The sequence below is a fragment of the Corvus brachyrhynchos genome, unplaced genomic scaffold (assembly GCF_000691975.1).
Source record: "Corvus brachyrhynchos isolate BGI_N302 unplaced genomic scaffold, ASM69197v1 scaffold178, whole genome shotgun sequence".
NCBI classification, from domain to species: domain Eukaryota; kingdom Metazoa; phylum Chordata; class Aves; order Passeriformes; family Corvidae; genus Corvus; species Corvus brachyrhynchos.
This window is the reverse complement of record NW_008239304.1, coordinates 1200783-1223467: the sequence shown is the minus strand read 5'-3', so window position 1 is coordinate 1223467 and position 22685 is coordinate 1200783. Positions and strand designations below refer to the sequence as shown.

Sequence of the window (22685 nt, the reverse complement as noted above, 5' to 3'; positions counted from 1 at the left end):
GTCTTATTACTTAGTTTCCACTTAAACTGGCTTTACAACTCTCCTTTTACATGTTTCATGCTCTACTACTGCTCTCAGGAATTTATAAAAAACCTCTACTATGAAGAGGATAAATAATGCAAAAAACATTTCACAGAAATTTTTACTGAAGATGAATCAATCCAGAATTTCTTATGACTTGTACTCTTAGAAATGGTAAATAGAATATTTGTTAGTTGGTTTTTTTTCCTACAAAAACATATTTCAGTACTAGTAAATCACAATATAAAGCCATTTAATTTTAGTGAGTAGTTATGTTTTAAAGGTGCCACCAGGCTAATGAGCCAAAGCTTAACAATTTGACACAACTGAACAAGTGCTGATGCCTGCATGTGAGGTGGCTGTAGCACTTGATCTTGCGGTATCAGCAGGATTTTTAAAACAGATGCCACAGCTAATTTCATGGATCATGGTGCCTTCAGGAAAGAAGTTGGGTTTTTCATTTTCCATGAAGACTTTAATGCTTTATTTAGAGGATTTCTGACATGTAAATTAATCTGCATCTGGGATATAAAATAAAGATATCAAGAAAAAATGAAATTAGTATTGTATTGGTATTGTATTTTGTGATGCAGATAAAAAGCAGCACAGTTGGGTAATTACTATACTTTGAGGCACATAGGATTGATCTAATAATTTTGTTACTGTATGTTTTCATAATGCTGATTCATCAAGAATACAAAAAAAAAAATCTGTATTACAAATAAAAAACCTGCCTTGTTGGCAGTGAAAACAGTCAAGATATGAAAATGTATCACTTGGAATAGATTTAGGTCATGCTAACATTAGTACATATTCTTACCAAGAGTCTGAGTAAAGTTGTAGTAACCTACATGAAGACTAAAAGCTAGCAGGACTGTTTTGCATGCAAAGTAAGGATGGTGGTTTTTTTGAAAATACATCTTTCTCTTGCTTAAAAACACTGAGAAGCATGTAATAATTGTCCTGGAGAGTTATTGTTAAGTAACTTTTTCTGTTACATTTCTTTCTAACACTGCATCATCATTTGAAACTTTTAGAAATTATCACAACTAGAAATGAGCGACGTGAACACGGCCTAGCTGTCATCATACCTTCAACGCACAGACAGGTATTTTCAGAGCATCACTGAATATGCACTACCACATTAAAATGTTCAGTAGTACTTTAAAACTTTACACCAACCAAGAGGACAATGGTTCTCAACTGTGAAAGTGTGTTCAAACATTTATGCGAAAAAAGCAAAAGTGGAACAGTAAATCAATATTGTTCTTCTGTCTGTATGCTAAGGAGAGGTGATAAAATGTTTTTTAGAGAAAACTTGTACTTTTATATGTAAGAACTGATTATATATTTATTATTGAAAAACTGTATTGTAACCAAGTAAGGATATGCCAAGTAAACTTTTTTCCTTGCATAATAAGTTACTGGAATATTTGCTTAAAATTAGCTCAAGTAGAAACTAGTTACCATGACAGAGGCCAGCTTCAAGGAAGAAATGAGATCCAACATGTATGCTAAAAAAAAAACAAACTGGGCCACCATATCACCAGGATATTAACTGTAATTAACACATTAAATTTCTGTCAATTTCAGTGTAGCAGCTGTAGAAACATCAGCAATAGCTGCCAAAGACGGACTTTTTAATCCCTGTCTTCTGAAGGACTTTGATATTTTAAAGAAAATACTAAAATTCTAGCAGCTATTAGAACAGTCACTTCAGAAAACTGATACTGCAACCATTTAACAAGGAGCACGGATAGCACAGTTGAAGCAGTAAATAGGATATTGAAGTACTAAAGACTCAATTAAATATTACTGAGAACTGGTTGCCAAAAGGGTATCACATGTTCTTTAAACACCACTCAGTTTACAGTCTACTTGAAGAGGACTCCATGAATCTTATTGATCCACTTTCAGAAGAGTACTGAACCATCATCAGTCCATTCCTGAGCTTCCTAAGGCTCTCAAGTAGCTTCACTGTTCAATAAACTGACATACTTACAGAAAAAATAATTCAGAATCAGGTTATGCAATTAGCACCACATGTTTTATCTTCAAAAAATAAGGAGGAGGAGCAAATTAAGTAATTTAAAGTGTAATTACCTGATTTACAAAAAACCCCTGATTTTTCTAGCAGTTATCTCCCACTGGTGAGTAATGAAAGACTTTTAAATATTACTGCATATTGATGGCATAAAGATAGTGTCAGTAAAAAAATATTACCATCACATCAGTAATTGAGACACAAACACAGCAACATCCTGTTAGCTTATTTGAACATTGCATGAACAGAAAGATAATGCTGATCCAGATACTTAGCATATGATCTGCATCTCTTTGCTTATTTATTCTCAATACAACTACTGTGACACACTTCTAAAGCCTTTAATGTACCCTAAGATTGGCAAAGCCCCTTCATTTACATAATTAAGGCAATTACAGCCATTATAATCGAATGCAACACCATTTTAATAGTCTGGACTATATTTAAACTTCCAGCTTTATAAGCCACGGAAGCTGGTTGGCAGAGAGCAAAAGAAAATAATGAATATATCCTAAAAATGCATGCTCTCATGACTACCTAAAATAGTTTAATGGAGTTTGTTGTGCTACACAGACTAAGCTTTCCAAATAATTTGGGTGTTTTGGGGACTCTAGGACCGAATTTGTTCAAGAATTGTTCCAAGATCTTAGTTAAAGTTACAAAACATACAATGAAAACAGCATTAATTATCTTCTTTCATCATAACAGCTTGCCTCACTCTCTTAAAATTGCAGCAACACACACAAAACCACAGGCTGATACACTGTAGATAACTTTTCTGCCTCTAAAGGCATATTCACTATTTGGGCTTCGCCTCCTACTAAAACACAAGGGGAAAGGAAGTAAAGAAATCAATCAAGCTAATCAAAATTTTCATAATAAATCATTTTGAAGCAACCTCTTACAGAAAAATCTTTTCCTCTGTGTATGCATACTTTGTAGTAGTAAGAAAACAATTCTGAATGACAAATTACTCACCTTGTATATATTGAGTCTTTACCTAAAAAGAAGCAGTGTATAAATGGCCCTGAGTGCTGGAAGAACCCCACAGAAATCAAGGATTACAAAAAAGGCAATGCACTCTAAGCATCCACCCCACGTGAATAAACTCAATCCCACATATTTAGAGTGAACCAGCTAGCTTTGCTCGAGATGCAGTTTGGGAAGTTCACCCTGAATTGCTCCCTACACAGCAGATGGAAAAGGAATCCCATGCTGTGCCTAGCTCCTTGAACATGCACACCTGTTCTCTAAGCCACAACTTGCACAGGACATACACGTCCTCGATGTCCTGTGATAAGAAGTACTCACACAGTGAGCGGAGATGCAACACTGACATTATTTTAGAAATTAAAAACTGTATTACACAAATACTTTTAACACAGGGCCAGATCTGCCAGTTCAACACTCACTTGCTGGTAACAGAAGAAACATCAGAAGCAAATTCTCCAAGTGCAACTCACCACAGTAGGACAGAACTGCTTTTCAGGGCATTATTACCTTAAGAATTTTCCATTTAGAAGCAAATTCGTGGATGTGATGTACATACCTGGATTTGACAAAGCTGTATAGATTTGAGTACCCAAAGCTTCCAAAAGCGGCCATAAAAAGTGGAATGACTTGGAAATAAACAGGCCAAATTAAGAGCAAAGACCAGGTGGTTCTAGAGAAGACTGCTATTGCAAAGGCCCTTGGAACTGTGAGCAAAGAGCTGTTTCCAGTGATGGGTATGCAATATTCCCATCTTCCCTTCAGTGTCATAGCTCTTCGCAAAATTGACAACAAGCATTCAGCTAACAATCCTTTCTCAGTCTTACACTTAATCCTGGCAACAATAAAATGTTCTTCTTCAAAGCATTCTTGAGTATTTTCTGCAGTGTTACGGGGATTATTTTCATAAACACAGCATATACAGTCTAGTCTTTTTTATATAAACAATATTATAGAATGGACAATCTTCCCATAATCCTTCACTTCTTCCTTGTAACAGTCAAGCTCAATGGAATTTTAATTTGTTCTGCAATTATGATTTCATTGCAGAAAATAGCAAAAATAAAGATCACTGCTCAAGCACATTTTACCTTTTCTCTTGTTTTTTTACACTATCAGCTCCACTCTGATATGAATTAGTAGTATTCTTTTTACTAGAATGTCTCTGCCTCATTGCTCCACCTGCATTTGTAATATCACTTCTGCACAACATGTATTTCTAACACTTGTTTCCAAATATCCTAATCCTTGTAAGAACAGAAAGAAAAAGCAAAAATCTTTTAGCCAGAATATCATCTACCAATATACTAACTAATTCTAGTTATCCTTTTCAAACTATAAAGGTGTTTAAAACGAAGTGAATACACACTGCTCCATGCAGAATAAATTTGAAATTATAGGAGAAATGGGCATGTGGAGCAAAACAGCAAAACTGACAATGAAGTCACTTGTACAGCCTAATAACAGCTTACACAGCTGCACCTCCATTTCTCCAGTCCTTCAGACACAGCCACAGGCCCTTCATCTCTTCCACATCACACATGCACAATACCTGTAATACCAAGCAGCCTGTAAGACTCCTTTCCAATCTTTCCCAGCTTCCAGAGGAAGGAAGACCAGGTATGTGGGTGTGCTCTGGCCAAGCCCAGGCTAATTGAAAAGGGACCCAGGGATTGTGGGCAGATCAGGCCAGATCACTCTCGCTCCAAACACATTCTCTGTCATTCTACACTACATTAGATTGCTGCTAATCACACTACATTACATTACTACTAATGATAGAGAAGTCTCTTTTTAGAAAGTCTTAGCATGGAGTTAGATTAATGAAGATACTGCTAAAAATTTTACTTGGTTCAGTGTCACTTGAGAAAAAAAAGATAGTTGAAAAATTTAAAAAGACTCATGCAAAAAATTTATCTTGGTATTGAAGAAACAACCAATAAAATTAGCTCTACTGAGTTTCTGTTATTACACAAACACAGTAATAAATCCTAAATAAATGCCTTCTACAAATACAATAACACAGGATTTTTATGCTAGCAAATTCCCTTCCTGTCACAGACATGAAAATATTTTACAGATACAAATGAATTGTTGCAAAGATTATTAGTCTGCTATCTCAGAAATAACCTACCATTTAGAAAATATCTCTAAAATCTGGTAAAACAGTAGTATTTCTTATTAATGATCAAGTAAAAAACCGTCTATCATTCACCTTATATACAACAGAGAAAAAAGAGACTTTCTTAATGAATTAGGCTGACTAAGTTTCAAAGCATAAACATCTACAATGCATCCATTTTCACTTTATCTTCAAATAGCTTCAAATCATATATAATATATACTTACAGCTCACCATTACTTTAAATGTATATAGCAAATTTTAAAAGGTGAAAAACAGTATTTTAGCTTGCATGCTTGGTTAAATATAGGTCAAAGATGAATAGCTTTAAGACTGAAAAGTAAAAACTACGCATTCTAGTACAAAAAGCAATAAAAGCAAAATGAACATTAACTTTTAAGTCAATACCCTCTGAAGAACTACAATGGAAATACAATAACACATTTTAGTTTTGTAGCCCCTTTAAAATCAAAAGGTTTCAGAAATAGTAATAAAATAGTGTTCAGAAACATTAGTAGAGTAAGAAGGCTTACCTATGGATAATGTCTTTTCCTCTAACAAGGAAACTGAGTCACAGTGTTAGAGCCGATTTACTTTTAAATCAATAGCAAGATTCACACTGATGCCAGCAGAAAAGGCAAGAGCAGAAATACGAGCCCAGATTCAATTTTTATTGTGAGCCCACAATGACATCAAGCTCAAGCAGTGTATATCAAAACAGGTAAGACAAACTCCTGGATCCGAGTGCTTCCACTGATACCACTGATCATTATGTTCTTGTATTTCAGGCTTCATCTAAACACCATTTTGAGAAAAATCAGCAACATTTTCTAATGAAAATTAAGCAACTAAGAAAGCAAAGATATTTTCTTTTGTTGTTACATTCTATAGAACTGCAGTAGCAATTACATAAAAAATATCTTACTGAATATAAATGTATGGCTAAGAAGAACAGTAAACTATAGAAGGCTGACAATTACCTAGTGCAAATTTAACTCACATATATAAAGTGTTGCTACCACCTATACTCCCAGACTACCAAGACCACCTCCTTTCATTTACTGTGCATAATCCTAAGAGAAAGTTAACAACTGAGAGCAGCTTGCCCATGATAAGAACACGTCCCTTTGTGTTTCTTTGCATAGGCTAGTCACTTTATTTTCTGTAACATGCATGACAGTGTGAAATTAAATATTACAATTAGACCTTTTCAGATATATTTTAAAACATAACAATATATTTGTAAATAAAGCCCAAACAGCATTATTACATACCATCAATTTTCTTTGGTTGGTTTTGCCTTATTTTAAGTTTGAAAGTTACATTTTTATCCTTCACCACACTGCATGAACCTTTTCATCTTACACATGGGAATTTTGCTCTCCGTTTCATACAAATGGCCTCTTCTGGCTACCCCATAACTGGTCACCGATAATATCAGGCCTAATTGGCCTAGCACATGTTGGTTTGAATACAGATTCTTATTCTATTGATGTCGTGTAGTTACTTTTTCAAAAGAGAAAAAGGGAATTACAAAACAATACTGTCATTGAAAGGCAAAAATACAAAGGAGAGATTAGGGAGTTAACAAGTGTTATTTTTGGCCCTCAACCTCTTTATTTGTGAAGTCTGGAAACCAGTCAGTGTTCTCTCTGAATGAAAACAAAATAAAAGCTCTTTTTTGGCATCTATACCTGTAGTATATGAGGAATAGCAGAGGTCATGTATTGAAAAGATGATGCTATGCAAATTAAATCAGAGGATTTCGGAGAGTGCTGCTTGGTTGTTTGTCCCTCTATTTGTTTTTCAAGCACTGAGGCACACAGAATGAAGCAGTACCCACAGTGCCTTTAATCCTACTCTTATTTATCCCCACCTCTACATAGCAATTAACAATTCAGCAATATTCAGTATGGAACAGAATGCAGCTGAGAGAGCAGTCATATTCTGTGATTAAAGTCTTCCAGACATGCTAACTGAAAATACTTTCAGCATGCAATGTTGCCTTCTCACCTCCTTCTGGCAAAAGCTTAGAATCAGAGTATGACACAAGAGCTTCCTTGTTACCTACATAGTCCTCCTCATATGCTGAAGTAAAGAGAAGCCCTTTTTTTCTTCCATGAATGTAAGCCTACCTCTCCTATTTTAGTGAAAATACCAAGTGAGCTCTTAGCAAAGGATTTATCAGAGATTAACTCAGAAGTTATTGAGAATGAATTCTTCTATTTCAATAGCTAATAAAAATGCATATTCAGTATTTTCCCAACAATGCTATAGCTTTTGCCATTTAAACTGCAGGACCTTCAGTTGGCCCTGAGCTTTTAGATGTCCCAGTTGAATCTTGACTCTGTGTCAGGGCAGAAACACAGCCTTATTCCTATGATGAAGATATCCAAAGACATAATCCAGGAGGATGCTGTAGTACACCTCAGCCAAATCTTTGAAATAGACTGTTCGGGAGACGAGGATCCTGGGCATGTCATGGCACACATTTGTCACAGTGTTAGTGTAGCTTGACAGGGAAACAAAACAAAGCACTCTGTCCAAAGATATTTAGTTTTAAGAATAATTAAATTGGCCCAATGTATGTACTCTGGAGTGGAGCAAATTTGAGATAACTGACAATGAATGCTTTTCTTAGATACCTTTGAAGGTCTTTGACCACAGCCAAGAGCTGTCAGCCATACACTCACTTGCTGACGAAATTTCTGCAGAAATACCCGTGGTCTTCACTGACCATATTCCTTCAGACTGACATACACAGTGGGAATTTGTCATCTGTGCTGCCAAACATCTCATATTCAGGTGACAATAGAGAGATACACCCCAGGTATTTGGTCCAAGCAAGCACAAAACCAAACAAACCAGTCCAGAAACACGATCATGTACCTTAAAGGTTTTGCATGTAATTAATATTTTATACAATTTTTCATTTACTTATTTAATCAGTAAGCCTCATGCAACCTAAATAACAAGCAAAGGAGACACAGAAGGAAATGCCTGCAATGATGCAGTAAGTGCAGTACCATTTAAGGCAGAGTGAATAATCTCTATCTCAATTTCTGAATGGAAGTGAAACACTTTTATTTCAGAGACTGATGTATTCCTTCCTCTGCATCATTCTGCAGCTTCTGAAAGATATTAAATGCTACAGTTGATCAAGATAGGCTGTTGATACAAGATACAGTTGATACAGAAGGCTGTTATCTGGGACCTCCCTTTTTATTTTCTGGAAGGTGGGATATAAAACATCTCACTCCTCCAACCTCTACTTTCCTAAAAAATAATTACCAATCTAATATAATTAATTTTCTTTATCTTAACTAGTAATCCAATTACAATGATAGTAAAAAAAAAAAATCCAAGGAAATATTAAGACTGAAAATAAGGTAAATTTCTACAGAAAAGAATTATAAGAGAAAACAAATCCTGGCTCATGACAGTCCTACCCTGACTCTTCAAGCAGTATTCAATTTAATCCAGAACTGCTCTTTCTGTCAGGTAGAAAATGTAAGGTATTATACTATAAAAACACAAATATAGGAAGGCCTTATATTTACCACATGAAATGACAAAATTTTAACTTTCTGTTTACTTCTTATGTCCTTTTTTCTAAGATGTATATTTCACAGACTGCCTTATTTCTTTATGTAGAAAAAAACCCCACAGGTTTTGATCAATACCAATAATGAACAGTATTACTATACATTATATTAATTATGAATTAGATATCAATTAACTAACAGTACAAAATTACTTTCAGCTGTTCATATTTTTTCTATTGCAATGTCTTGAACTAAAACAATGTCATGTTCGGCAAATGTATTCTGAACAATTGTTTCAGAATATGAGTACACTGCTGTAAAGATACATTTTACATTTTGTGAAAAATTCCAACAAGCAAGAAAACTTGGCATGATTCCAGAAGCATTATCACTGAGTTTGTTGGGGAATTGCAACAGTCATTAATGATATTCATTAGCATCAAAAGAAGCTGATGTACCTGAGATAAGTATTTTGAATATATTAACTTGCAAAATAAAACACTGTGAAGCAGGGAGTTCACTTGTGACTACACATCATTCAACTTTTTGCTTTTTGCTTTTTTCCACCCAGTATTAAGATGACAAAAATAATAATTTCTTTTTTTTCCAACAGGATGGTAAAATTCCCACTCAAAAGCCTTGAAATCAGTTAAGAACTTGAAAGAACTCTCCCATAATCTCACTCTTTCAATCAGATTTGGAAATTTACAGTTTTATTTTCTTGGAGAAATGTTGGCAATACACACTTATGTTACACAAATTTGACCATTTCAGTGTCTATTCATGGGTTTAAAAGGAATACACTATATATCAAACATGAACCAGAAATAAAATTAAACTAGAATAAAATTGTTGTCTGGATAAAGCACAGTTGAAAAAAAGAATAAATTAAAACTTAATTAAATAATTAGCAAGAAGTACCAAACATGCAGAACTAATTTTGTTCGAAGCTCCACGTTTTTTTAAGGAAATAAATCGCACAAATTAAAATGAGAATCTGTTAATGAGACAATACAGAAAATTCTTATTTCTTTCACCCTGTTTCTTCCCTGTTTTAGGTCATCTAATTTTCCCTGAAGAAATCTTACTAATATTTTAATCTCAAGTTGGCTGAAAGGAAGCATGTTTTAAATAAAGTCAAAATAGCCAACAGCTAAAAGCTTTTTAAATCATTGAAAGAGGTGATGCAGGTCGGTGAATTGTACATTACTAAATAAATGTAACAAAGCTTCAAGTAAATGTGCTACTGCAGTAGGTGAAAAAAATAGTTTAAAATGTGAACTCTAACAGGTAGCAGCTAAGTTTGTGGGTGTATGTGAATTTCAAAATTGGAACTTTTGGGCCCTCCTTGCTGGCTGCAACTGGTATGGACTGGTATAAATTTTGATAAAACAAAAGGGGCACATTAAATAAAGAGACGTGGAACAGAATTAACAAATATGAGGCTGTTAGCGCATTGCACCTCTACACACAGCCTATTTTGATTGGGAAAATTGGGGCAGGGACTGAAAGGATGGATCCTGGAAGAATAGCTTCCAGGATGGATCCTGGAAGAAGGAGCCTTCCCTGAAAGAAGACATTTAAGATCCTGGCCGCTGGAAAGATGCTGGAAGTGAGGAGAGATTGTGGAAATCAGCAAGATGCACTGAGATGAACACTGAGGGAGTCACAGGGACTGTGACCCGATACACCTTGGTATCTCTGTGCAGCTTCAGAGCAGAAACCAACACAATTTTCTGCCTGACTTTCCCAGGTCACCAGTAATCCCCCTGCTTGGAACAAGAGTGAGAGAGGCAACGCAAGTTGTGAAATCAAGCTGAGTAAAAGCAGTATCTCATCAGTTCTTGAACAAATCGCAGCACCCAGCTGCACTACTGGCTCTTGCTTACTCTGCTGTGCATGCACAGAACAGGCTAAACTTCATTGCAAGGGGAGGTCTACCAGTTCCTATGCATTCTAGACAGCTGAATATGAAAGCTAAGCACACTTACTACCCAAAGGGGAAGCAGAAAAAGGATTGATGTGTACTTGTTTTCTGGGCAGTTGGGAACAGAGGGGGAGATGGGTGATCTGAACTGTCAAAAGGTAAAGCAGATGAGGTGTCATATGCAGAGCTAAGTGTTGAAGGTTAACAGGACTTGTACATCCTTAAAAATGAGTGCAACATTTGCATTCACCCCATGGACTGGTCTCACACTTCCTTCTCCCAGTGACCCCGTCGGCAAGACCACACTTTGCATCAGGTGCATTTGTTCTTACCCATCACACGGAGGAGCAGGACAAGCAAAGGACAGGGCTTGCTGTATCTGAGAGCAAAAGGACCATGACCATTATTTGGAAAAAAAAAAAAAAAGTGCCCACACACTGCCAAGGGGGCAAAAGACTCCTTGGTTTTGTAAAAATGTGCAGTGCACAGAATCCTTCCTAGTTTCTGGTGCCACATAACCACTGGGAAAAGCCTCAGAAGCGCTTAGAAAAATGAAGATCTGCAGATTCCAGCTCAATGAAATCCCTTCATTCACAGCTGTGCAAGTCAGTACGACCTGGATACCCCAGATCCTGGCACATGCTTGAAAAGGAGACTGGGGCAAAAGGGGGACATGAGGTGATGGCTATGCCCGGAAAACAAGATGCCTCCTCATGTGTCTCTTATTTAACACCTCTCTCACAAGTGGTAGTGCTTCCCATTCATTCTCCTTTACCTTTTTTTCTTTCTGCTTCTGCACAACTTCCAAAGCCCTCCCTCTCTTCTCTACTGCCCATATTCATTTATTTCTAACTTTGTTCCCCTAATACTGCCTCTAATGCTCTGCAGATGTCCCCCTCTCATTTATAACCCTAAGTTTATTTGTCTTTTTTGTCTCTTTTTAAAAATTACTGGCGTACCTATTGTAGTTTATACTTTACATAATACCCATTGCTTTCTCTAAATTATATTCAAAACAAAGATGACAAAGAAAGATTTTTATTTTATTGTGGGGTTTGGGCTTTTTTTTGCTTGTAACTTTTGTTTTTCTTAACAACTTATACATCTAGACACAGATCAAGTTCTTAGCACTCTCATTTATGGATTTAACCTAAGAGCCCCTGCACATCAATTAAGTTCAATGTTTCTAAATGTATCATTAAAATGAGACAGCCTTCACAAAAGCCCAGATGCCCTCACCTGCCTCCTGCATTCATCAGAGATATGGATTAGAAAAACTTGATAGTTCACTTCCAAGTTAGAGGACCCTATGATTTCATTATTAGGTTTACATACATTTTAAGAAGAAAATCTGGTTTTCTGAATACTGGTTTAATTTTACTTCCCAAAGGAGTATGGGGATCCACACCAAGACTATTTTGGGAAAGTTCATAGACATAGCTTGCTCTCCAGATACACCAAAAAAAAAAAAATTCAGTAAATTTTCAATCTGAAAAGATGAACAATTGTCCTAAATAGCCTAGGCAGGGAATGTATTTTAGGAAGCCCTTACTTAAGTCATCCTTGAAACAGGAACAGTAACCTTACTTTGCCTGTTCGGCTTTGTCAAATTTGTAAGCAATTGACATATATCTGCAGCGTAGAATCATGGAGCCACATACACGTTTAGTTTGGAAAAGATCTCCAAGATCACCGAGTCCAAATGCTACAACACTTTACAGAGCTCCACTTACAGACAAAAATTGCATTCTTACAACTTTTGTTATAAGAACTTCTGTTGTAAGAAATTTTGTATTCTGTAACAAAAAAAGATGAAATTTCACTGAGGATACTCAGCTCACTTTCATGTTTCTCAAGTTTCCTGGCTTTTGGCCTTGTAAAGAAAACAGATTAACAAATTTCAGCATTGCAATAAAATGCAGCATTTGGAAAAGCCCTGTATTTTTCTTGCTCTGACAATCTGTCAGGACAGGATTAGTGTTAATTCCCAAACCCAGGAGACCTTTTTTTTTCTCTTTTACATAACTAGGCACAAGTAATCTTGACCCCTTGGCAGCTTAAATCATCAAGAGTTCATTCTTAATTTTAAAAAATTCCAATTTTTGAACCAAAAAAAATTTGTCTCTACATTTTTTCAGTATTTTAGTACAGAAGTACGAAAAATAGAATATGCTTGAAAGAACATACAAAAGGAAAAAGATAAGTGCATCAGGTGAAACAACTTCCAGCAGAGAAAATGCTAACCTTATTTTGACAAAAACTAAGGGCAATGATAGCATATTAAAAGACTAACACTGGAGAATGGTAAGCCTACTACTCACAGAGAGATGCTTTTCACCTCACCATCTTAATTTCACTTCATGCCCGCTGTTACGCAAATATTCCCATATCCCTCCTGGAGACACAGAAATTATTGCTAGTGGATACTGCAACCACATTCAGGTTACACTGTATATCTTATCAAAGGGGCCACATTAGCCACACCATGCTGGGTCTTCCAGTGCTTTTCATTCCCTTCAACAATGCAAGCAGATGATATATTTATCTATTTATTTTCAAGATACTACATGAAGTTGTAAATTAATGCTTTAAAAAACATCAAGACTATAATTTTACAGAGGGGTTACAGCACAGGGAGCATTTAATTACATATATTCAATTAATATTTAATTACACAATCAATTATATTGCCAAAGATGAAAAAAGGAACCTAAAGAAGTGTTTCAGAGCAGTTTTTTAATTCACTTGTATGCCTGCACACAGTTTAATCTTTATCGTGGTCATCTTCATTGTTAGAAGAACATTAATTTGTTTTTTAAACTAAGAAAAAAATATAGTTTTGACAGTAGCTACAGATTATAATGGAAACAGTAAGACTATCCTGCCCAATAAATCTGGAATAGTGCTTCAAACTAAAATGAAATATCAACATTAATGCAATATTTGTTCCTTTTATTGCTACAAGGCTGCTACAGGAAAAAGCCCATCATCTTTAAAAACTAATTTTGCTGTATTTTCAATGGTATTTGTGCATAAAGGTTCTAGCTTACTCATCAAAAGTGTTACTATACAGAAAGAACAAAAAAATGCATCTAACAGAGATCAGTCTAAAGAAATTTTTAAAATGCAGACCTCCAATCACACTTTTCTTGGCAAATTCAGGTCCATGGTAGCCTAAATCCTCGTAACAGCTCTCTATTCAGAAGCACCGAAGACAGTATCATGTTTTATTAACAACAACCTTCCATAATCACTTGGAGCCACTGAAATACAAATATGCTTAACCACCATTTCTTTTTTCTCCAGTTTGTTCCAGTTGCACCAACGGCTAAGAAGCAATGCAAAGCAACTTCATTCTAGCAGCCTAATCTCATGCATGGTCCAAAAGGAAGGTGATTTATTCCTATCAAGCAATTTTCAAATGAACTCACATGATACAGCATTTACTAACAGTTCTACAGCGCAACTGCTTGCTCCTATGACCAGCAACAAGGACTTCTAAGTTTCCTTCCTTTCTACCACACTTTGTTTTCTTGACTATTCAATTGAAAACACTGAGGAGCAAGGAATTAATTTCTTCTTTGTCTTAAATCCACCTAATAAGCATCTCACGGAGTATTAAATAGCAAATGAAAAAAGAACAGCAGTAACTCATACTACAATAGCTCATGTGAAAAATACCATGGTATTTTACTATAGCTACAATTTCAAAACCCTTGGCAAAGGAACAACCTTGAACAAAAGAAAGCAGGTTTTATTCAAGAATAATCAGTGTTTCTGTAATATCTGATAACTGTAATATTCTGTGAACAAAATCTTCCTTCCTGCTGGAAATGCACATTAAAAATATTACACGAATTACCATCACTCACCTCTCCTGTCATTTCTGCCTGCATTTGTGGATTTGTCAGAAGGGCAAGGGCAACGTCCTTCACATTTCACTGAAATTTGTTTTCCTGAGACACAGGCTTGATAGTCTAATTTGCACTGTAAAGAGAGAGAATGACTATCATTAGTATAAACATATTTTATAACAAAAAAATTATAGATCTAAGAAATTTGAAGCAATCTTTCATGAAATGCTTAAATCTTTGCAGACACAGGAGCTAAGAAAAGTCTCCTGCTACTTTCAGAATAAAAAGTAGATTAAATAAAGATACAAAGATTTTAGTCCCTAACCTGGCTACAGTTTCAGACTCAATTCAAGCATGAAGGCACTTGTGGTGTGAGACTGACTTGAATATCCCTGCTAGACAGAAGTAGACTGCATTGGTTTTATCTGTATTCTATGAGCAAATAAACACAGCAACAACATTCATTATTGATAGGAAGCAATAAACAGTCAATTTCTATGGAATTTATCACTTAGTTTCTATCTTTAAGATGACAGTGTCCTGGTAAAAAGCATTAATGAATAAAATGAAAAGCTGTGCCAAATGTAATTCTGCAGAGTGACTATCTTTCCTGATACCTAATCTGAAACAGATTCATTTGTGAGGTTGTCATCTGTGTACTTACAGCTCCAATCCAGAAACCATATAAAAACTATCTATATCTGAGGAACAGAATTGTTTCAAGCATGTAAAAATAATGTAGTTTAAAAACACATACAGAGAAAATAGTTTCGTTGTAAACATTGTTCTTCTTTACTGAAAAGCTGAACTCTTCTTCTAATAAACCAGTTCTTTAAATAGAGATCTTTCTCTGGGATGTTTTGCCAAAGTATCATCAGGAAAAACATAAAAACAAAGGGTGAGCAGAGCATTTACAAGAGCTTTTGCAAAAAGCAAAAGAAGGAAGATTGTTTTGGAGAACACTTCATCCTTGAACAAAATATGGAAGATGTCTCATTTAATAGGAAAGGACACAGAAGCATGAGTGAGAAAACAATTCAAGTAACAAATAAAATTATGAAGTGTTTTCTATGTATCAACACTTCAGAACAATCTCACCAGAATGTGTCTTTTATTCCCTGACTCCTCTTTTGTTAGGGTAGCAAACTTCACTGTAATGCAGTTCCATTATATGATTATCAGGATTTCCAGGAAACCCTAAAGTCAAAGTTTGTCTCTCTCCTCAAAACACGTAAGGTGTGGGAGCACTATAGCTATATAAGAATCAAGGAGCCTCCTGAAAGACTGCAGTTGAGGTTTCCAGAGGTTTCCACAGCACTGTGAATTTACAGAACTTCATCAACTTTTCAAGCAGTCAGACTTCTAGTTCTGTCCCACTCTCAGGCAGTTCTGTATCTTGCAGAACCTGAACTGCATCACTGTATCAAAATAATACATTTTTGCATCATTGCCAGTACCAAAAAGACAGAAATTAATACCTCAAATTTTTTTTATTTAAATAAATCATTATTGTACTTCAGTTTTGAATGTGTTACCTTTCGCCAAAAAGGCATGGGTAAAGGAAAATGACACTAAAAGAACCTTTTAATTCTCCCAAAAAAACTCCAACAGAACTGCTCCAATTGAAAGCTACATAGCAGTAATATCTCATAAAGGACTAGAAAATGGAAGTAAAGCAAACACCTGCCTATGCTGATTTTGAAACAACTGAATGCTTTCTCTACCTCAATTATCCTGGCTGTACAGAAGAATACTTGCATTGGCTATGATATCCACCAGCCCTCTCTCCACACAGTACATGACCTAATTCATCTCTTAATACTCAAAAGAATCTTTGGCGTTTGTGGAATGGATTATAGCTCAAATTTATTATTTTTTTCTGTTAAAAAGAGAGGTCCTTCTGTTTTTAAGATATGAGAGGTTTTATTATTCAAACTTAGTAGTTTAAGGATTCAAATCTACAGATAGCTGTGCTTTAGGCTTTGATTACTCCACTTCGTCAGATCACCACTTAAAATTTGAGATATAAACCCATTCCAGGTTTGTTTCACTGAGAACCACAGTATGAAGAGTGAGAAAAAAAAATAAGGTTTTTTTTTTTAACTTCTGAAGATTTCTTTAATCCTTTCTCTGAGAGGTTATTTTTTACAGATTCTGATGCTCGTAACTTTGATTTACTTGAATGTTGCTGAAGAGACTAGTAAATACTTCATAAGTGCTTCGGCTAACATCATGAGTTTCGAGTTTAGTCCTTTTGATTTATTTTTCTTTGAAGATGTCTACTCAGTCCTATTTGCAAATAACACTGTCCTTTTAAATGCTAAAAAAACTAAATGCTCAACACCTGGCACAGGTAGAGATACATGAGATACTGAGTGCACGGTCAGCACACAACACTTCCAAATCACTACTCCCATTCACAGGTATGATCAAATTTTACCCTCACTGAACTCATTTTAAGGACAGGCAGGCAGCAGAGATATATTCATTGTTTTCAGAAACAAAGCAACATCATGGTGCTTGCCTAAGTTGGAAATGAATCAAGGCTGTTCTGACAATTTCATATTAGCAGCTAACAACACCAGGAACAAAACTCTGGTTCAAACCTCTTGTCATCATTCCCCAAATTAACAGTGCACTGGGATACTGTAAAGATAGCTCAGTTAAATAAAGGTGGGCCAAACTTCCTTCTGTGTTATTCTCAAACTGGTAGAAGAGCAAGTAATACACCTGAAAAATTCCACAGAAAAAGAAATCACTGACATACAGGCTATGAGGAAACAACGAGAAATAGTGGTCAAAAAGGAGACATAGTGTGAGGGTATTCATGCCAGTGTACTCAAAGAGATGGCTGATTTCATAACAAGATCTCTCTCCATAACTTTTCAACCGTCTTGGGAATCTGGAGAATCAACAGGAAGCTGGCAAATGCTGACCCTGGTAACTACAAGTCTACCAGTCCAACCTTCATGCCTGGTAAAATTATGGAGAAGATTACTCTGGGAGTTACTGAAAGACATATGAAGGACAATGTAATCACTGGTCAGTGATTCAGTAAGAAGCTTCAGTAAGAAGCCAGGACAGCTTCTTGAGGATGAAGTCCAACTTAACAATTTCCTTTTACAACAGAGTTATCCACCGAGCTGACCAAGGGAAGCCAGTTGATATAATCTTTTTGGATTCCAGTAATGCTTTCAATACCGTCTCTCACAGTGTCCTTCTGGACAAAATATCCAGCACACAGATGGACAAACCTATCATGCGATGGGTGAGCATGTGGCTCATGGGTTGGACACAAAGCGCTATGGGGTAAATGGGATAACATTAGGGATTACATCAGGCTGGTGACCAGTTACTACTGGGGTTCCACACAGCTCCACTGTACGGCCAGTGCTCTTCAAGGTCTTCATAAACAACTTGAATGCAGGACTCAGAAGTATATGAAATAAGTTTGCCAATGATATTCAGTTGGGAGGAACTGTTGACTCCCTCCAAGGCAGAAAGGCCCTGCAGAGAGACCTGGATAAATTATAGGGGTGGGCAATCACCAATTGCATGAAGCTCAACCAAGAAAAGTACCGGATTCTGCGCCTAGAATGGGGCAAATCTGGATGTACAGATGGACTGGGGAATGAGATGCTGGAAAGCCGTGCCATGGAAAGGAAACTCAGGGTCTTGGCTGATGGCAAGTTGAATTTGAATCATTGTGCCCTGGCAGCCAGGAGGGCCAGCCATGTCCTGGGGACCATCAGGCACAGCATCGCCAGCAGGGCAAGGGAGGGGATTGTCCTGCTCTGCTCTGCACTGGAGCGGCCTCACCTCGAGTGCTCGGAGCAGTTTTGGAATGGCTGAGGTCTTTTCAGCCTGGAGAAGACTGAGGGGAGACCTCACTGCAGTCTGCAGTTTCCTCATGAGGGGAAGAGGAGGGGCAGGCACTGATCTCTCCTGTGTGGTGCCCAGTGACAGGATCCAAAGGAATGGCCTGAAGTTCTGTCAGGGCAGGTTTAGGTTGGATATTAGAAAAACGTTCTTCACCCAGAGGATGGCTGGGCACTGGAACAGGCTCCCCAGGGAAGTGGTCACAGCACCAGCCTGGCAGAGTTCAAGGAGTGTTCGGACAAGGCTCTCAGGCACATGGTGTGACACTCGGGGTATCCTGTGCAGGGCCAGGAGGTGGACACGAGGATTCTTGTGGGTCCCTTCCAACTCAGGTTATTCTATGATTCTAGTGGGTTGGAAGATGATCTAAAGGATATCCTATTAGACATGGAAGAGTTTTAGAAGATAGAAATATAATAAAAATAGTCATAGTATTAAATTAGGCTAAAATATAACGCAATTCAATACAGAAAACTGCTATATTCTACTGTTAGGTAGACAAAATAATTGAGATATTAACAAGCTGGAGCAACTGGCTAGACATCCATTCTAAAGGAAAAATAGAAGTCTGGTCATCATTAGAACAACTGAGTGGTATTTAAAAGCATTATACCAGGATATATAAATGCTAGTGCAACCTACAAAACATGTAAGATAATTTCACATAGCTCTGGCACCACTGTATAGCTTGTGACAAGGTTTCAAACAAAAGGAATTAATTGAAAAAGGAGTAACAGGAATGATGAGAAACCTAGAAAATAGTCACTGAAAAGAGGCTGAAGGACTGGATCTTAAGAAAAGAGGATTCACATAACAGCTGTCAAATAGGCAAAAGACACCTGAAAGGTACCTGAAAAGAATACCACAATGAATGTTACAAGAAATAATTGTCTTAAATTGCTGCATAAAGGTATCAGATTAGATACTAGGCAGACTTTTTAAGAAGGATAGTGACATCTTAAATCGTTGGAGAAGCTCTTTGAATCTTAATAATCGTCTTTAGAACTGGGCTTAGATAAATCTGTCAGGAATTACACCTGTGTAGCTTATCTTGCTTTGAGAAATCAGGTGGATCAGATGGCATCAAGCTTATTCAGTTGGGAAGTACAGTACAGACCCGCTTCAGGAATGAAGCAGTGTCAAGAGATTATTGCTTGTATAAATCTTGTTCATTTACTGAAGAGTTTGAAAGATGTGTAATGAATGAACTCGGGAGATGGCACAAAAGAAAAGTAATGCTTATACTGGTCTGTTGATCCTAGATAATTTCAGCATAATTCTGTTTGCTACTGAGTGTATTTGTGCTCTCCTGAGCTCTTGAAAACCTGACATATGATTTGGGAACATGACAAATATTTTTAGATAAACTAAAAAATTAGTTGAATACGTAAACACTTTGCAATGTGAAATATGAACCAAAAAAATCCTTAAATTGGATAGCCACATCTCACATATAACTTATTTGCTTTCATCTGCAGAACCATCTTCTATCTGTAAAACGACATATCACACAGAGGGACAGTGTGTGAGACAGCTGTAAATTAGTTGCTATTTGTAGACTTCTCAAAATGTACAGGGAATAAAGACATACTAAAGTAGATGAGGAACTTTGTTTAACTGTCTGGCTACCATATAATAAAAGGCATAAGAGTGTACTGACAACAATTTCCTGATTAGATAAAAGGGAGGTATGTCCATCCTGCGTGTTATGTGAGAGAAGAGCCCTGTTGGAAGAAAGCAACAGAATTAGGATTGCATTTTAAGTCTACACAAAAAGAAAGATAAAGTCCTTGTCCAACACTGACTTTGGCATTTCCTATCATTTTATCAATTTGCTTTTTCTCACAGACATAATTCTGTTCCTTTTTGAGAATGCTACAACCTCAGTGCAAGATAACATTTTTCCACAATAGTACTGTCTTGCCAGGAATATCTAGTGGCTTTTAAACAAAACTAACACCAACTAAGTAATGAGGATACCTGTGACTTCTCTGGCAAGTAAAGAACAGATGCTCATGAACTAGTGCCTTGAGGTACAATCTGCAGACACACCCCTCCAATCCCTCTTTTCCATCTGTATACATCCTGGGCAGCTGGAAGCAGATCTGGTACACCCTACAGCATGTAAGTCAGCAGAAATAAGCTGCCAGGATACTCATCTAGATGTCCAGTGAATACTGTGTCCATTATGTGCTTCAAGCCCTTCACGCTGAAAGACTGAAGTTTGGCCAGATACATCCATACACCCTTTTCTAAACAGAAGCATAACTTGTCTTGGACAAAGTGTGAATTCAGTGTTAAGAGTCTTTTAGATATTTTCGCCTGCTGAGGTGCTGATACTTACAGAAATGCTTTCTAGAACATCATCACATTTAATGCCAAATGTTCAGTAAATTATTTTTTAGATATCCAGTAAGTAATATTTATACAACTGTAAAGTGTCTCATCTTTGAAAGGTAACCATCACCTTTAAGTGCACCTTATCTCAGTGACAACTCTGTAGAAGCCCCTTTTGCACATTTAAAAAGCAAATAGGGTATGCTATCCATATCTAAGAAAAAATACACAAATGAATAATTAAACTCAGATTCCCCTGATAATTATTAGTGCATACACTACAAATAGAATCACTGGGCTAATTTGGAATATCCTTTCAAATCTACATGCTCCTACCAAAAAATGCCCACAGTTCTTCCTTTCCTGTATATTTTCTAGATATCATGGTCAGAAGATTTCTGTATGATGCAATCAACAGGATCTTTATGTACTCTAGTACTTTGCTGGAGTACCACAAAGGTATATTTGTTCCAGTATCATTTTATGTTTCACGGGTAGAAATCTTTCCTGTAGAGCTCCACACTCAGGCATCAATACAGATCTGTTTCCCATCTCTTGCTAGAAGCTGGCATCCCTGACAGCTGAACCAATAATCTCTGATTACTCAGTACTATGTGCTTTCAACTTATCTTCATGTTATGCTTCTTCTATTTTTTTATCCACATGCCCCATTTTCAAACTTTATTCCTATTTCACAAAGCTTACATACATTCCTCACCTCAAAATTTGTCTTCATTGTATTTGGTGCACATTGTTATGTGAAATTATGCTCTCAGATTTGAGTCTAAGTAAAATATGTAAAAAAACTATCTTTTTAAACTCAGTTGGTGGTTCCTGTCACCAAACATAGGGGCAGGGTGGGCAGGGTGAGTGTTGATCAGGTGTGTTCCAGGTCCAGTTCAACACAGACCACTACCTGATACAGAACATGGAGGAGAGGTGAAGGACTGCTTCATGCAAGGGGCCAATTCCAGGCAAATAAATCATGTGCAGTGCCATCACTTTAGGTTGCTTAAAATGAAGGTGAAAATGTGGCTAAACTTAGTGATGTGGTAAACCTAATTTTCAAATCATTTTTTATGCAGTTTTGCATTTCTTTACAAAAGCAGCCAAGCAGGTATAGAACTTCAAGTTAAATGCAGCTAGACATAATGTCAAGAGACCAAAATTTCAACTAATTCAAGCTCTAGAAATGAAAAATTATTGAGCAAATTTATTCCTGAAGTATCAGGTCTACAGATGACTTTTTGTCTCATCAGTAACCTGCCAAGCATGTGTATTATTCACCTAAAAAACAGGAGTTTGGATAAAAAGCTTTTCAGCAAACCAGTACTACTATTTAAAATGAAAATAACTGTTGAAAATATTAACCATAAAGAAATGAAACTGCTATTTTGATCAGAGAAAACCAGGAAATATGTCCATTGAACTAAGACCCTGAGCAAAGAAAATCTTTTGTGGTTGAAAGACAACTGATGATAAATTGTTTATGAAGCTATGAATTAGTGAATGCTATTTTCATGACAAAATGAAAACCTGTATGCACAGTTTTCCTCCTATTCACCTCTTGTTTGTCTTCTTCAGCGCTCTGCAGTGCAATGGCATAAAATTAAAAGCTTGAAATCACTGAAATCAGGTCAACTAGATATTCAATCTTTTTCAGACACCCTAGAACACATATTAAGTCACAGAAACATGCCAGTAGATGCCTACTGGGATTATTTAAATTAGGCACCTACTTTTTTCTGCTTTCCTACTTAGGAGGCTCTTAGAGACACATGATGCTTAGGAGCTTCTGCAAATCCTTCTAAGAATTTATCTGCTTTTAAAATCAGCTGTCTGAATTTTTAGACACCTACTCAGTTTGGAAAATACATACCTCACCGTGTTATCCTATACATATTGCAAACAGACCAACTAATATTTTATACCATCAAATGAGAACACAAAGATCAATTAATGGTAA

General features: G+C 36.4%; 1 protein-coding gene across 5 annotated transcripts in view; it reads right to left on the bottom strand.

Moving 5' to 3' along the window:
* The window catches only part of SPOCK3 (sparc/osteonectin, cwcv and kazal-like domains proteoglycan (testican) 3), a 187920-nt gene that overhangs the window by 39679 nt on the left and 125556 nt on the right, over positions 1 to 22685 (bottom strand). For all 5 annotated transcript variants that reach the window (XM_017740642.1, XM_017740643.1, XM_008638585.2 and 2 more), the window contains one exon: positions 14522 to 14636. In XM_017740642.1, coding sequence (XP_017596131.1) covers positions 14522 to 14636 — 115 coding nt within the window. The remainder of the gene's footprint in view (positions 1 to 14521; positions 14637 to 22685) is intronic.